Here is an 18,248-nt window from a genome sequence, read left to right as displayed (position 1 = left end):
GTGCAGTGTTTCATTCCCTACGATTCCCACGAAGCACGTGGACCGCCCGAGTTTCAGCAGAAAAATGGTAAGTAATTTTAACATCATTGCATGCTAATACGTGATAGAAGTGATGTGTAATGTTCTTCCGCGATGTTTTGCAATATATGTTTTGATAAGAATTTCCAGTTACGAATGCATGTATTGTTAACTGTAGAATATGTCATATTTATTGTATTTGTAACAATGCAACATGGCCGTATTTTTGTATTCTTGCTAGTAAGAACACAACAATACAGCCATGTTGCATTTGAACAAATACACGCAAATACGTCATATGGTTTCCAATATATGCAATCGTAAGTGGACTTTCTTACTATCACATATGTGTTAAAACATTGCAGTAGCATATTACCCATCAAATCTTTCAAGCATGCGACATTTTAATAATATTTTTCTTGTTTTATTTTCAGAAAACCAGGAACTCTGTGGAGAAGAAGGAGGGAGGGGGCCAGAAGAGGGCTGCCTCGTCCAACCCCCCTTCGACCCCCGCACCTCCGCAACCACCCACACCTCAACCACCACCGCCGCAGCCACCAACGCCGCAACCACCCACGCCGCATCCGCCTAGCGGCAAGGAGAAGGAGGGGGGGGGGGGGGGTCGAAGGTGACCCTGCAGACCGCAAAAGCGGGGGTTTTCAAAGGTCTGCGTGCCGCCCCCAAGCCAGGGGGATCCGCGGACCCTAAGAAAACCCTGCAGCGGCGGTCTTTGCCATCCCTGCGGTCTACCCCGAAGCCAGGGGTAGTCACCGTGACCCTGCCGACCACCCCCAAGCCAGGGGGGTCGGCAGGGACATCGCAAACTACCCCGAAGCTAGAGGTAGCCACAGTAAGGCAGGCCGGGCCGAAGTCTTCGGCCAATTCCAGGTCGAAGCCGGCAATTTTGCCGGCCGTTGTTCCGCATAGTGCGGTTCGTGGGCGGTCCCAAGAACCGGGACCGTCCCGAATCCGCACATACGCGGAAACTGTGGCAGGGCAGCGGCCTTCTTCGGCGGAAGCAGGGCTGTCGAAGGAAAAGGTAAGTTTGACAGAATCTCTCTAAATATTGTATATATTGATAAGAATTTTATTTTTCCAGATCAAGAAACTCCTACGCAAGCAGTAGCGGCAGCGCTACCGCCGCAAGAAGGCCGCGCAGCGAGCAGCTGATCTTGCTGTAAGTATAAACAAGATAGAAATTAATGAATATAAAAAATAATAATATATTTTTACTTTTTACAGCTCTTAAAATTGTTAAAAGAGGAGAGCAGCCGCCGCGCCCACTCCCCACGACGCCGAAGCCGCACTCCACGACGCCGCAGCCGCACTCCACGACGCCGCAGCCACATTCCACGACGCCGCAGCCGCACCCCGCGATGCCATAGTCGCACCCCGCGATGTCGTAGTCGCTCCCCGCGATGCCGTAGTTGCACTCCACAACGCCGCAGCCACATTCCACGACGCCGCAGCCGCACCCCGCGATGCCATAGTCGCACCCCGCGATGTCGTAGTCGCACCCCGCGATGTCGTAGTCGCTCCCCGCGATGCCGTAGTTGCACTCCACGACGCCGCAGCCACATTCCACGACGCCGCAGCCACACTCCACGACGCCGCAACCGCACCCCGCGACGCCGCAGCCGCACTCCACGACGCCGCAGTCGCACCCCGCGATGCCACAGTCGCATCCCGCGATGTCGTAGTCGCTCCCCGCGATGCCGTAGTCGCTCCCCCCGAAAAACCTGTCGTGGCGGACGCCATTGCCGCCACGACAGGTAAGGAGCCCAGGCTCCGACCAAATGTCCACGGCACAAGAATAGATGTATGTGCCGTGGACATTTTAAATAAATTATAGTTTAACTCATAATGTATTTCTTTTATAAACCCACCCCAACCCCGCTTCACGTTTGACGGGACTACACGCTTGGGAGAGAGAGAGAGAGAGAGTGAATTAGAGAGGGAAAGAGACATCATGCTTCTACTCCGAGTACGCGTTTTATTACATTTAGGGTTACATAGATTAGATGAAGCATTGGAAAAATAATATGAAAGCATCCCATTTTCATGATACTACTAACGATATTGTTTAATTTGCTTTTGCACTTTTACTTCTCAAGAAATAAATTGCTAAATGTACGAACGCGTGAGGCTGAAAAGAGCGTTTTTCAGAACAAACGGGGGACAATGGCACAGTCGTATTTCTCAATAGAATGAGATGAAACTAATCATAATCGATTCCTTTCATTACGCAGATCGTCATAAAGGACGCGGATTTCGAATAAACGTCTTAGTTTTGGCGATATGAGCAATTGAAGATACACGTGCGCAACAGCTGATTCGCAAAATACGGGAAATGAGTATGCGCCGTTCAACTTCAGTTACTCATATCTCGAATACTAAGACGTATATCCGAAATCCCCGTTCTTTATGACGATCTGCGTAATGAAAGGAATCGATTATGATTAGTTTCATCTAATTCTATTGAGAAATTCGACTGTGTCATTGTCCCGCGTTTGTACTGCAAAACGCTCTTTTCTGCGTCACGAGGTCGTACGTTTAGCAATTTATTTCTTCAAAAGTAAAAGTGCAAATGCAAATTAAACGATATCGTTAGTAGTTTCATGAAAATTGGATGCTTTCATAATATTTTCATATTTTTCCAATGCTTTATTTGATCAGTGTAACGCTAAATGTTATAAAGTGCGTACTCGGAGTAGCAGCGCGATGTCTCTCTCTCTCTCTCCAGTGTGTAGTCCAGTCAAACGCACAGGTCGCACAGTCTCTTGGGGGTTAGTCCGTAGCTGTCAAATTACGCGATTGCATCGTAAACATGGAGTATACTTTCGGAAAATGATTACGGAATAGAATGATGGATTTGGATAATTATCAGAGAAGAAAAACTATATCAGATGAGTATTTTATTAACAAAACATGAAAATTATTAAGGAAATTTACTTTGTGGTTATTTTATTTCTGTTCCAGGTGAAGTCATGTTTCTGTTGGCTTTCAATGCAAGAAAAAAGTACTCATTGACCAATAAGTAAAAAACTTTGAAGAATTTCTGTATGGCCCAGTGATTTTAATACTTCTGACAATTTTATAATAGTGAAAGTATAAGCAATTGGTGTATGTACAAGGAAGTCTTCTTGTAAATTTATCATGTAGCAGAGCTTACCATTACTTCAAATTAAAGCAAGTTTAATGAAACTAATATTTTTATCTCTTCCCTTCCAAATTCTATTTACACATAGTAATTACATATAATCATATAAGTTATACGTTATTTAAATTACAAACAAAATTACATGTACTTCATGTTTGTGAATCGTAGCTGTTTGTATCTAGGATTTTTAATAATTGACGTAATACAAATTGTATAGGTTTTCTGCAAGTGCTTTCTTCATCCGCTACATCATTTTACATCTTCTGTGACATTTATCTCCATCCGTTGCACTATTCTATTCAAGTATATAACATATAGATAATAACTCTCTATTTATTTGTACATACACTCAAATTTGAAATACTTCTGATCTGCAATGAATTTTATAGTAGTTTCAATGACTCTTAAACCTCTTTTCCAACTATTAGCTTAGAAAGGTATTTTGAAAATAGATTAGTTATTTTGTTATTTCAATTATGATGTTATAATTCATAGAAATATATATCAAACCTTTGAAAATTATATCTTATATGTCTAGTAACTGTATAAATTAATGCTACAGAACAGATAAATTTCACAAACAGCAGTGACAAAAAATGTATTATATATAAAGGATGGTTGTCCAAATGTGAATTGGAAAATTATTTGAAGTTAAGAACAATTAGAATTCAATAGTACTCTTTAATGTATAAGAGAAAATCATCCTGTCAAATGTAAAGAGAAGTAATCCTATGGAAGAAGATCCAACCATTACAAGTATAATAATTCATGTGAACATTCTTCAAAGTTAATAGAGCCTTTGTTTACCTATCATTTTAACATTTATAAAATTGATTAGTATAAAGGAAATCCATATATCAGTGTATTTGAAAATAGCAAGGAAATAATGGTATATGTTGAAAATTAGAAAAAGGAACTAACTAATCAAATACATGTCACACAATATGTGGAAGGATGTTGCGGATCATTCCAGAAGCACTATTCAACTTGTACTACAGCAAATAATAAATATCATTTCTACAAACAGCTACGCTTCACAAATATTAAGTACCTACATGTAATTTAGTTTGTAATTTAAATAACGTATAACTTATATGATTATGTGTAATTATTATGTGTAAATAGAATTTGGAAGGGAAGAGATAAAACGCTGCTCAAGTAAGGGGGGGGGGGGAGGGCAAGCTAGGTTCCAGCGTTCCCTTTGTTATTGTCGGCTCTGCGTATATTTCAACAAATTAGTCAAATCTTGCCCCAAACGAAACAACCTCATTTCTTAACCGATTTTAACGTTTATTCACATTTTTGAAAACGCCAGACGATTATCTAGCGATCTTCGTTTGCCGATTTTTCAAAAAATGAAAAACTGAAGAAAAGAGAAATTTAAAAAATCGGCCGACACAGATCGCTAGATAATCTTATGGCGTTTCGAAAAAGGTGAATAAACGTTCAAATCGGTTACGAAACGAGGCCCTTTCGTTGGGCGCAAGATTTCGCTCTGTAATGTCGATATACAGATTCCCCTTGAGCAGCAAGACAGGAGATAACCGATCAAGACCTATTAGGTCGAGTAGAAAAAGTATACACAAATAATAAACTCCTTTAGGATATTTGAATTGTAACATTAAGATCCATATATAAATCCTCAATATTATAACTTCAGGAATAAACGTTATTCAAAGAAAATTCAATTTAACCGATATGAAATCTAATAAAGAATTTAATTTTATAAGGAAAATATTAAAGAGAAAATACTCTTCTCTAATTTCCAGCATGCCCCACGTTCGGCGCCATTTTGCGACATGATTCCTGTTATTGTGGGGAAGGCACAATTTTAACAAGAAATCAGTGCAAAGGCACACAGGCTTTACTTATAAAGAGCGCCAGGCTCATGAACTTTATATATGAGCCAGTCTGAGGCTTGCTGGCTTGAGACTTTCAAGGACGTGACATGCTGTGAAATTAAAGTGGATTCTCTAGGAAAACTACCAGTACATATTAATAAAAGTTAAAATAAGAATTATATTTTATAACTGCTCTGTCTATCAATTTACAAGTATAAAGTTAAGATAATTATACAGTTATACATGGGATTTCTCCCCAAATCTACCGTTAACTTATAAAGACTAGAGCCATAAAGTTATAACTATTCACAAGGAAGTAATTATATATATATATATATATATAAGAAAAATGAATATTAAAGAATATTGAGTATGTGGGATAATCGAAAGACCCTCAGTCCATGTATGAATTAGTCTGGTTGGACAGGAGCCTCTTTCCCAATTTATCCAATGCTAGCCCTTCAAGAACCTAATTACTTGCTGTACTATTCCTGTAGGAAATATAGAAGGCACAAGCAAAAAGATAACACAAAGTCAAGCAAGGCATAGCCAGGTCCATCAATATCTAAATCCTTATCAAGAAAGTTAAATGACTAGGGTTATATAATGGAGTCTTTTACACTCCCTTTTCAGTGTGCTTATGCACCAATTCATTACCAATATTCTATTCGGAATATAATATTAACCCTTAGTCTGGAGGTACTTCATTAAAACAAAACCATGTACAAGTAAATAAGTAAAGAAGAAAAATAAAAAAATATATATATATGGCATTAACGGGATCCCTCAAGCGTTGCGCTGCCGCGACGGAGTTACCACGCGCTGCAGTTTCGCCCGAAATTTAAAAAACTCTCATCTAGAGCCGTATTCATAGTCTAGTCTGAAGTTGAGTCTTAAGACCACCTTGAGAAAGACCGCCTTATTTAAATAAGTTTACCTTATTTGAAGTAGTATTCACAGTCATAAAATAAGAAGGCCTTCATGAAGAATTTCTTGTTTTAAGATGTTTTTGTTCAAGTAAGATGATCTTCATCAAGTGTCTCCTAAGTAGTCCTAAGCATTTGCTTATTTAACATTCGGAAATTTTCGGCTCAATTCTATTGGAATTGATTAGATCAACCAATGAAAATATGATGTTTATTTACACGAGTTTGATTTATGATTTATTGTGATTGACGATAACGTTTGCTAGTTTAAAAGTGGTTATACCGTTATTACTCGCTTCTATTATTACAATAAGAAAAAGCTTATTAAAATCACATAAAATATACTCATATTTAATGTTCTCTTCTGAAATTTGTAAAGTTGTTTTACGTATATGTAAGACATTATATGTATATATACTGTGTATAACAGTTTTTAAAAAGATTGAAAATAAAAATGAATAAGTATAAGCATTATGGGGAATTAGAAAAAAAAAGTATTTCTAGAAATATTGAAAAGATACAAACACATAATTGAACAAAAAAAAGTGATAGTGCTACCCTAAAAGAAAAAGAGAGTGCATGGAAGCAAATTACTGAGGAATACAATGCTTCTTTAATTGTATCGCAGAATGTATGTATTATTAATTAAATTCTTATAAATAAAGATTTGTGTACATTAATACTTACTAATCTGCTAATAAAATAATATTTTCTGATTGTAGCGAACATATCAGCAATTAAAGAAGTTGTGGACAAATCTAAAGCATAACCAAAGAGATGCTATAACAGCTGAGAAACAACATAGGATGAAAACAGGAGGAGGACCAAGTTGTTCCAATGCTAGTATAGACCCTGACATTGAAAGCATAGTACCTAGTTTAATGGAAACTGCTCCTACGTTATTTTCCTCTAATATGACAGATGAAGAAATTACAGGTAACTATATAGTTGTTTATAATGCCCTTAATTGTAATGCTAATAATACTGAAATTTAATTTCTTCAATCTCATTTGTTAGATAAAGGAGAAACTGTATTAAAAACAATATACAATTGTAATGAGAATCGCAATATTAGTCTAGTATTAGAGGAGTTTGACGAAGAAAGTAAGTATAATGGTAAAAGTACTTCTATGATTTAAAAGTGCTTTATTATTTATATATAATTCATATTTTTAGATAATAAAGTAGCATCGTACAATTTTAATGAGAATGAAGATGACACTGATGACAGAGACTTAAAGGAAACAAACACTACCACTGTCAACAAAAGAAAGAAAAGGAAAAGAATAGAAGACACAAATAATCAGCAAGAAATACGCAAGATTAATAGAATTGAAAATGTTATGAAACAGGAAAAAGAAATGGGAGAATTAAAGCTAAGTCATGAAAGACAAATGTGTATAGAACGTGAAAATCACTTAAAACATCTTAATAGTTTGCGTTTTAAACATTTGGAAGATATAAATAATATTGAAAAACGTACTTACATGGTAAAGTTACAGTTTATTGAAAAGCAATTCCAAAGTTTAGAAAACTGTAGTACATGTAAATCAATACAGTTACCTGTATAATACAACTTTTTTTATGGAGTTTACTTATTGTCAAGTTAAAATATTGAAATGTTTAAAAACTAGTTGACTGATTATTTAGTTTAAATTTTATACTTCAGTTTATATATACAATTTTAATAATTATGTGTTAATACATTTATTTTTCTTATAAGTGTTACATTTTTTGTTTGCCTCCCTTACAATATAGTAAACTAATATTTATTTTTTACTTAATAGTTTTAAATAACTTCTAATATTATCATAAATATAATTTTGTTCTTTTATTGATTTAAAATTGGTATAACGTCATTAATATTCTTTGCATCCAATTAATAATATTTTTATTTTGGTTGAATCAGAACCATTGAGAAATTTCTTTTAAATATCTTCTATATGTTAGTTTACTAAGGTTTCATATAAAATTATTAAATTCGCAGATTTCAGGATAAATTCTTTTATATAAGTCAAATAGAATAAAAATGTGTACATATATAAATATATGAAGCATAGTCAGTTCTTTATAAGATAAAATCATTAAGTTAATGGAATAATCTTGCAATTAATGCATCTCGAACTGCAAATACATCACTTGGCTGCCAATGTGGTGGAGCTGATTCGACTATATCGTCATTATTTTCATTTTCATCTTCTTCTACTTCCCAAACATCATTGAAGATTAAAGATATATTGTGCAATACTGCACAGGCTACAATTATCGTTGTTGAAGTTATTAATTTAACTGTTAGCCCCTTCGATAAACAGGGAAATCTTCGTTTTAAGACACCGAATGTCCTTTCTACTATATTCCTTGTACGGCTATGAATAAGGTTATAACTGTAAGAATTTATTTTATATTAATATATTAATTCATATAAATATTTATATTTATTTAATATCAATGGTAAGAATATTACCTTATTTCATTATCATTAACAGGATTACGAATTGGTGTCAATAGCCATGGTAGAGCAGGATAACCACCATCGCCTACTAGCATACCTTTTAATTGACCTTGCTCATACCTGATATAGATTCTACTATTTTGTAAAATGCGACTGTCATGTTGACTACCAGGCCACTCTGGTATAATATCCATTATTTCCATCTTAGGACCAACAATACATTGAAAATATAGTAACAAAATTGTATTTAGTAATAAAGTACAAACGTGTTACAAGAATCAGCATCATACAATTAAAGCAAAATAGAAGCATAAATTAAATGATTTCAATTTATACCTGAACATTTAAGGAAAAGTAACCCTTTCGATTTCTATATACTTCGTTCATATTTTGAAATTTGACATTGCACAATTTCACATGAGTGCAATCTATTGCACCATCGATAGAAGGAAAACCAATACCTCTACTTCCTCTACCAAGGTCTTTAAACAAATTATGGTTTTCAAGCTGTATTGAATAAGATTTGGGCATTTTTATGTATTTATTAAACTTCCTAGCTATTAATACAGTTACACGATATACTCTTCTTGATACAGTGGGCTGTGACACAAAACCCATGTCTGACAATACAAGCTATAAATTATAAATTATGAAATTTTTTAATAATTTAAAATAAATATGGTGATATTTATTTACCTGAAAACTTGCAGTTGCATAAAAACGTAAGCAAATCAGTAGTTGAAATATTGGAGGATTTGGTAAACCACGTTTATTACATTTTTGTAATCCTTCCACAATTTCTGGCAGAATAACATATTTTATTCCTCCCTTAGAAAAGCGGTACCTCTTTCTAAATTCATGACTTCTATAGAAATCAAAAGGGTCCTGTGCATCTCTTATGTATCTTTTTGGAAGTCGTAACCTCATATTTTGATCATCTTCAAGATTTTGAACATCTTCAAGCTCTTCGAGATCTTCTAAATCTTCAATGTCTAATTCAACATTTTCATAAATATTTAAACTATCCATGATAGAAATGCACTGATATTTCTTTTTCCACTATTTTAAATTGACAAATGTCTACCTCCCTCCAATACCCTTGATTTTATTTTACTTCATTTTCATTGGTTTCAGGTATTTAGGCAAGCACCCATTCGCTGATTGTGATTTTACTTGGTCTTAAGATGTCTTCTGACATGACTTGACGAAGACCATCTTATTTGGTTATAAGACCGCCTAATTCGACAAATAAAATAGTCTTATTTGACTATGAATATATAAAAAGTGAAACTGCTTAAGACTGAACATATTTCATAATAAGGCACGATTATGAATCATAACAATACATTCTCAAATAAGATCGTCTTCATGAAGACAGTACTTAAGATCTTTTCTCAAGCGATTGGTTTTTGTATGATTATGAATTGAAGCGCCATCTTTAGACTGTGCATAAGATAATCTTATTAATAAGACTGGACTATGAATACGGCTCCTAGTAGCATACGTGCGATGCCGCTAGCGAGTAGCACGCTGGAGGGGAAAGAGTTCCCCCACCCACTGCGCGAGAGGAGAGTAGCCGGGCGGGGAATAAGCCGGGCGCTTACAGGCATTTTCCACTGCGAGCAGCGGTTGCCTCTCCCCTTTCGCCCAGCTGACTACTCGCGGCTCGTGGCTCGTGGCTCGTGGTAGCTCACGGCTGAAGGCTCGTGACTCGTGGTTCGCGGTGTCTCGCGGCTCACGGCCAATGGCTCGCGCGTGGAAACCTTCAGAAACCAGTTCACCTGAAACAAAAATGAAGCCTTATTTTTCTTCTTTATATTATAAATGATATAGTAAAACTTAATATAAATATGGAGCATTTCACGCCAAATACAAATCTGAAACTGGCAGCCAAAGCTAGCAGCCAAACAAAAGCGAAACATGAACCTTTTGAGTCGGGCTGTACACGCAAAATTTTCAAAAATAATCAATATCTTTGCGAAAATTAGGGATAATAAGCTTCAATTTTATGAACATATTTATAATAGTGCAGTCTTTATGACGCTGAAGTTAGCAGCGACTTTCCAGCAGCGAGTTTCGGCGTCACATAACCCAAAACTAGCGTGTCAACCAGTACACGACGCATATAGAAAACCTAAATAAAATGCTAATATCAAATTAAAAGCAAGATACGAATGAATTTTCAAGTTTTTCAACATTTAGTCAAGTTTTTCGGCTAGCAGGAAAATTTTCTAATTTTTTAAAATCATACAGTCCTGTAGCCTATTAAATTCTGCATTGATCAGTATGAATTTCATTAGGGATCTCGACTCCCTTTTTAGATTTTTTTAACACTGAAAGCAGAGATACGACTGAATTTTCAAGTTTTTCAGTTAGCAGGTAATTTGATATTAGCATTTTATTTAGGTTTTCTATATGTGTCGTGTACCGGGTGACACGCTAGTTTTGGCTTATGTGACGACGTAATTCGCTGCTGGAAAGTCGCTGCTAACTTCAGCGTCATGCAATCTATTAGAAAATTGCAACAAAATTGTTGAATGAAGCTGCAAAAATTATTTAAACAATGATTTACTGAAAATCTTAAAAAATGAATAAATGGCATATCGCAATTTTCTAATAGACTGGACTATTATGAAAATATTCATAAAATAAAGCTTATTATCCTTAATATTCTGAAATATATTGATTTTTTTTAAATTTTGCTTGTACAGTCCGATTCAAAAGTTGTCTGCTTTGCTTTTGTTTGGCTGCCAGTTTCAGCCTAATGTAGAATGGCCCATATATATTATTCTAATATATACAGTGTGATTTATTTTAGTCAATCCATACAAATTTTTCAACATGTAATGGTCGAATAACAACATTTTTCAAACAAAAATTGTAGTTTCGAGGGGGAAAGGAGATAGCCAAAGTAATAGCGTACCATCTTCTTTTACGTTCGACACCATATAACCTTTGTTTTTAATATTTTGTACTCAACGATTAGATTTACTTATATTCGCCTAGATGGATTACAATAAATCACACTGTATACAGAAATATTTGCATTACCGTAACTAACGAATTTGGTCTCATAAAATTTAAACAATTATTGTAAAATAGATATTGAATTGTGGTACTCACCGCTATCAGCAAGGTTTCCGACATCATCACGTTGTGAATCTTGCAAACACACTGAAAAATGTTTTGCAACTTACATTCGCAATACGTTATAATAATTAACAATATTTATTGATAGGCCGAACTAAGTTATTCATATAATATGGCAGTAATATTTATTCATCATTCATATTATATCAATAAATTTATTCTTTCTATCAATAAATAATGTTCCTTATGGTAACGAGAAAAAATTTTAAGCTGCAAATTTTTTTTCAGTGTACATTTGTTTGCTCACTTTTCTTTTGGAGGGGCAGGTATCATCAACTTCGGTTGAATGATATGGAGGAATGCTCACAAAGTGCAAACGTACTTACCAAAACCCCTCCTAATCTCAAAAAAAGTTTCTCTCTTTTTATAGAAATTTGTATTCACCGCACTGGATCAGACTTCCTTCTTTTCAAACATGAAAACTGTATGAGCATTCCTCATAAAGAGAAATAGGAAGTGTTGGTGAATTCAATATTTTCTATAAGCAAAGAGATTCCTCTGCTTCCAATTTCTTCAATCTCCAAAGAGATTAAAGCTGTTTTTCAAATTTTATAAATTTCTTGTTAAAAATCTTTTCAAGATTTAGTAGAAATTTTATTGAAAAACATATAAAAGATGAACACTTTTATTGGTTTGGAAAAGCAAACAATTGTTTTTACTGAACAATTTGCATGAAATGTTTCCTCATTTTGGAAACATTTGTTGAATACGTTTGTTCGCTAGGATCGTAGCCCAGTGCGACAGAGGTTGCGAAAGCTGCAGCATATATGCCGCAGCTACAACCATCTGGTTGAAGTTGCACCCTTGGAAATGTCATTTGACGTATTCTTATCCAAGGGTACCGTATTCTAATATACTCTCGTTCAGCATTAGACAGCTTCTGGTAACTGCAGTTTGGTAAGCTGTCATAAACGAAAAGCTTCTTGTTTTCAACATAAATGCATCTCCAGTGATCAGTACAATTGCCACCGAGTATCGCAATGCTTCTCGGCTTTGTAGCTGTTCTCACTAATTTTGGGTATGCAATAAACAGAGGATTTTCTGTTTCGATATCTGTAGTCTCTCTGATGATTCTGAGGAATTCATTCAGAGAGTCATCATTCAATCTTGAATTGATGGGCGAAACAATTTTCTCTACATCTTCCACAGTTGCAGCTAAGTTTTCAATGGTGCATCGACGGCTCCTTGCACTTTCCATTGTATCATTATGTTCTGATACACTTAGCATGATGCAGTCGTCATCCTCTGAAACTTCTTCTGCTTTTCGTTTTTGCGACGCATTATTCTTCTTCGACTCCTTCGTCTCTTTAATAATGCGTGCCTTTTCCTTAGCCTCCAATATGAATTGGGGATCGCGTATACTCATGTTACGATTGTGACGACTATCAACAATTTCTGGAAGCAGGCACTCTTTATAAAATCGTGTCAACTGCTTCTTCATGTTGTTTTCCCAGAAATCGTCATTGCGAGGGACTCGCGTCGTCAACATGCTCTTAGGCGTCCATATCGCAAATATGCAATAGTTTCTGCGCGTAACATGGAATTGTCCTTGCACCTAGTAATAATAAATGTTTGTTTCGTTCATTTCATAACCATTTTCGCATTTCTTGACAACTCTCTTCCACGTTGGCAAAATCTCTACGGCTTCTTCTGCTGACATTGTTTTCGCTGACGATGGGCATTTTATCTCAACAAGCCCATCATCATTTATCAATCCATCAGGACTTGCTCCCAAGTATGGAAATTCTTGATCAATAAACAATCCACAACGGTGAATTGAAATGTTCATTACAATTTCCAATTGTTTCCTTGCATTCGGCTCGTTTACTCGGCCATATTGCAATGCCGCATTATTTATACAAGTCGAAAACAATATTTGTTTTACCAACTTCGCACAAGAAGTTGTCGGTCGCATGCGACATATTTGTCAAAAATTGGAAGCTGTCAGCATTTTCTTCCTCAAAGATAACCATAGCCGTGAGTCCGCTTGATCTCTTGTTTTCTCCTCGATATCTTCCCAGTTCTCGAGATTCTTCTGCATTTCTTGAAAATGAATTTCACAATGTCTTTCGAAAACTTCTTGTGAGAGATCAGGCTTTTGCGAAGATAATCCGTAATATTTATTTTCATTACTGGATTCGACATACAAACGCTCTCTCCCATTTTCTTCGCGACTTTGCCGCATGCGTGCAACCTTTTCTTGGCGCTGCTGTTCAACTTTCGAAAGCACCGCAGGTATTTCTTTACACGCATATTTGTGGATTTCTGAGAGCGTTTGTTGGGTGTTGTATTGCAATACAGCTGCATATACTCTGCCATCATATTGGCCTCTTGCGCCAAAATTAATTCTTTTAGCTGCAACTTCTTTACAAATAATATTATTGAACGATTCAACTTTATTATTCGTATAATTCAACAATAAACTTTCCGAGTGATGACTCAGATGCACGGTCGCAGCTTCTATTTTGTCAAAAAAGCCGTGAACTTTCAATAGATGAATTTTGTCCTCTTCGTTCATTTTTTCACAGTGTTTTTCAAAGCTGCAACCTTTGCATGTTGAATGATGGCCAAAAATGAGATTCGTCGCTTTCATAATGTCGTTGTGCAACAATCTAGCCTTTTCCTTTCGAGAGCCTTCTCCTGCACTTCGAATTGCCATTGCATGTTCGATTATTCATCTAAACTCCAGATGATGGCATCTTATGTAATTTCGAAGTGCGGTGAAATTCTTATTAATAGGCCCTTTAGGGTGGGTCGTGTCCCCAAACCGCTTTTATTTTCTTACAAAAATTACAGAAAAGGTGATTAGTGCACTCAACCTTTTCCACAACGACACCGTGATCCTTATATGGGTCGTTGTCAAGAACCGCTTTATGAACGTTAATGTCGCTATCAGCGATGAACGTTTTATAAATGAGTCCGTGCATTTGTAGGCTACTTTTAAATCCTTCCACTATGGCATCACTTTCCATAGCAGCGGAAGAAGTGCCTCTGTCGAAATTCTTGAAGCAGACGTGTTCTCTAGGGGTTGCTCCTCTAACTTCATCATTTGTACACAGAGTACAGAATTTATTCCGTATGACGACGAAAAGAACTTTTCCGGTCACATTGCCTATGATCGCGTTTGTGCCTGACAGTGAATCATATTTTGTGCCGTAGGATCTTTTCAACCAGCTGCCATCTAAGACTACGGTAATAAATGGAACACCATTTATGATGTCACCCCTTTGAATCGCCAATCCGCGTTCCACATCGCCTGCTTCTTTCATGTTTTTCTCCGCTGTTTCACGGAACAGGTCTACAGCGACTGCCATACGCTTGTTGTATGTGTTTGCCGTCATGGTCGATACATTCATGCCTGCAAATAGTTCTTGTAATTGGGAATGACCAATTCCACAAGTAACTGATCCCAAAACAGCTGCCATATTGAGATCGGATGCGTTTGACTTTTCCATTGGTTCTGACCATATTTTTTCAGTAAACTTGCATTCTTCGCATCTTACAAATATTTCTGTGAACAGACCAACTTTACGAATTTTAGTGAATTGTAAATTCTTCAATTCGCATTGCTTCCTTTCACTGTGACTATTAAAAATTTTTAACATTTCACCGAGAAGGTAGCCTACATCACAAATTCGTCGTTGTCCCAGAAAATTGTTCTCTCTTCCCTCGACAGCATTGATAGAGGAAACATCGGTGTCCATCGTCCCAGAGCCACTGTTTGTTAGGCTGACTGAGAAGCTGTCAAGTGCGATTTCGCTTTTTTCGTCCGTGAAATCATAGAAGCTGCCAGTTTTATTATAATCCTCTCCGTTATTGCTGGCATTTACGATAGTAACTTTGTCACTTTGGCTAGTAACGTCGTCACTTTTGCTCATGGTGTCCAGGTTCCATTCGCCGTTGATCCCATCGATGCAGCTAGTAACCTTGTCACTTTTGCCAGTAACTGTGCCACTTTTGATAGTAATTTTGTCACTTTGGCTAGTAACGTCGTCACTTTCCATTGTTGCAACGTCGTCTGTCCATAGCGTAGTAATTTCGCCACTTTTTGTAAAAACCTCATTGTTCTCACTAGTAGCATCATCACTATTGCTCAGACGTTGAAGGATGCTTAATGAAGAGGAGGTCTCTAACATTTTGGCATTTTTAGCCTATTCATACGAAAAAACCATCGTTTTCGACTGGGTTTTCTGGACAGCTTCTTTCTATAATCTCCAATATGTCCCATATTTGCACTGTAAACACAGGAAATTAAAAATAATTATTATAGTGTTCGCCCTTTCTCCTGTTTTTTATACACAAGGAAAATTGACAGATTATAACAAAAATATGAATCTTCTTCCGTATTTCATAAAGCAGAGATCCATGTATACAAAAAATTTGTGAAACTTACGGAATTTTCTGAAAAATTAAAATAAGCTGAAAAAGCGCGAGGTATTCTAAGATTTATTGCAGTTCCGCCCATTCACCTGTTTTCTATACACAGGGAATTCTACAGGCGATTAAAAACATATGCATCGTCTTGCTTATATCATAAGGAAGAGATCCATATATACAAGAAATTGTTGAATGACGTTGAAGATAGCAGAAAGTTTCAGCAATAAGTTACGGACGCAAGTTGAGAACCGCTACTCATACTAACTTGGTCGAAAAACCTAATATTTCGAGATTTAAATATCGCTGAAGCTTAAACTATTCTAAAAAGAAAACATTCATTTGATATTAATTAAAAAAATCGACTTAGTTCACTCCTTCTTGCGGTAATGAAAACATGTCATTAGCGAGTCATTCACTGCTACTATCAAATAGCAGGAAATTTTTTTAATTTTTTTAAATCAAACAGTCTGGTAGCCTATTAAATTCTGCGTAGACCCATATAAATTTCGTTAGGGATCGCGACCCCCTTATTAAATTTTTTAACATTGAAAGCAGAGATACAGATGAATTTTCATGTTTTTGGACTTTAGGCTGAGCTTTTCAGGTAGCAGGAAATTTTTTTAATTTTTTCCAGTCATACAGACTTTAGATAATGAAATTCTGAAGAGAATGGAAATAGTTTCATGAAGGATCGCGCCCTCCTTAATATCTTTTTTTTTTACCTATGAAGATAGGACTCTGATTCAGAAAATCACGATTTCAAGCAGTCGGCTGTTTTTTGACTAGCAGGATATTTTTTAAAATTTTTAGAACTATACAGCCTTGTAGCCTATTAAATTCTGAAGAGGCCGGTAAAAATTTCATTAGGGATCGCGATTACCTTAATGTTGTTTCTTTAGAATAGGTAGCAAAGATACAAATATGTACATAACTTCCACAATGGATTGATTAAATATTGGTTGAATTATAATTTAGGTTCGGCAGCTTTCTCTGTTATAAAAAAATAATAAAGAAGTATCAATACCTACTAAAATTTGTACTGGTCTACTTCTAATTTAATGAGCTATAAGCCTGAATAGTTTAACAAATTTAGAAAAACTTCCTGCGGGTTGAAAAACTCAGCCGACAGTTCGAAAACGTGTTTGTGTGATTCACGAATTCTATCTTCATTGTTAAAATACGGCAATAAGTAGAGCCCGATCCCTTACGAAACTAGCACCATTCTCTCGAGAATTTCATAAGCTAGCAGACAGTATGGTTGTAAAAAATTAAAAAAATGTCCTGCTATTTGATAGTAGCTGTGAATGACTCGCTAATGACATGTTTTCATTACCGTAAAATTAAGTGAAGTAAGTCGATTTTTTTAATGAATATCATTGGGAATGTTTTATTTTCGATTAGTTTAAGCTTCTACGTGATTTAAATCTGTAAATATTAGGATTTTAGGCAAATTGAGCATGAGCAGTGGTGCTCAACCTGTCTCCGAAACTGACGGCTGAAACTGTAGGCTATCTTCAGCGTCATTTAGTTTATCCATCTATTCTGAATTCTGGTTACTTCTTGGTTAAAAAAAAGCATTAAGAGAGTCGCGAAACCTTTCGAAATGCATATCGTTATATCGACAATTTAATGGGCTTTGAGACTGTATAGGTGATAAAAATAAAAAAATTGCCTGCTATTCCTAAAATCCAGCACAATTTTAGAAAACGTTGGTTATGGGAGTTAATGTCCTATTTCTTTGTTAAGAAGGACATTAAGGGAGTCGCGAACCCTCACGAAATGTATACTGTTCAATTCAGAATCTAATGGGCTTCAAGAGTGTACAATTAAAACAAATTAGAAAAATTTCTAACTATGAAAAATACAGAAGCTATTGATTGATGGTAATCACTATTGCGAACTTATTAAAACCATTAATAAGGTTATTATTTTTAATATAAATTAATGTAGTTCATTGATTTATATGTAAAGTGAGCCATTGATTTACTGAAAATACGAAAAAATCGAATTTTCAGAGAAATAAGGGGTTCGCAGTGGTTCTCAACTGGCGCCCGTAACTGTGGGCTGAAACTGTGGGCTAACTTCAGCCTCATCTATTTAAGTCCTGTTTCATTGTTAATCATGAACAATGAAGGAGTCGCAAACCCTCAGGACATTCATACTGTAACATTCAGAATTTAATGGGCTTCATAACTGAATAGCTGAATAAAATTTAAAAAATTTCCTGCTATTTCAATAATCTAGCCCAAAGTTAGAAAACGTGACTTCATGGGGTCACAGTTTTAGTTCTTATTTAAGAAAAGGCTTTAAGGGAGTCGCGAACC

The 18,248-nt window shown here is 35.9% G+C and overlaps 1 protein-coding gene across 1 annotated transcript; it reads right to left on the bottom strand.

Moving 5' to 3' along the window:
• Positions 1-8,034: 8,034 nt before the first annotated feature.
• On the bottom strand, positions 8,035-9,426 carry LOC136784956 (putative nuclease HARBI1). The gene is made up of 4 exons (XM_066745916.1): positions 9,094-9,426; positions 8,732-9,030; positions 8,410-8,616; positions 8,035-8,329 (listed from the first exon to the last, which is right to left on the bottom strand). The coding sequence occupies exons 1-4, from the start codon at positions 9,424-9,426 to the stop codon at positions 8,035-8,037; spliced, it is 1,134 nt and encodes a 377-aa protein (XP_066602013.1).
• Positions 9,427-18,248: the final 8,822 nt, after the last annotated feature.

The sequence above is a fragment of the Prorops nasuta genome, unplaced genomic scaffold, assembly GCF_024137725.1.
Source record: "Prorops nasuta isolate Cenicafe-Biocafe unplaced genomic scaffold, Cenicafe_Pnas_1.2 PNAS00107, whole genome shotgun sequence".
In the NCBI taxonomy this organism is placed as follows: domain Eukaryota; kingdom Metazoa; phylum Arthropoda; class Insecta; order Hymenoptera; family Bethylidae; genus Prorops; species Prorops nasuta.
This window is presented reverse-complemented; position numbering and strand designations above follow the sequence as displayed.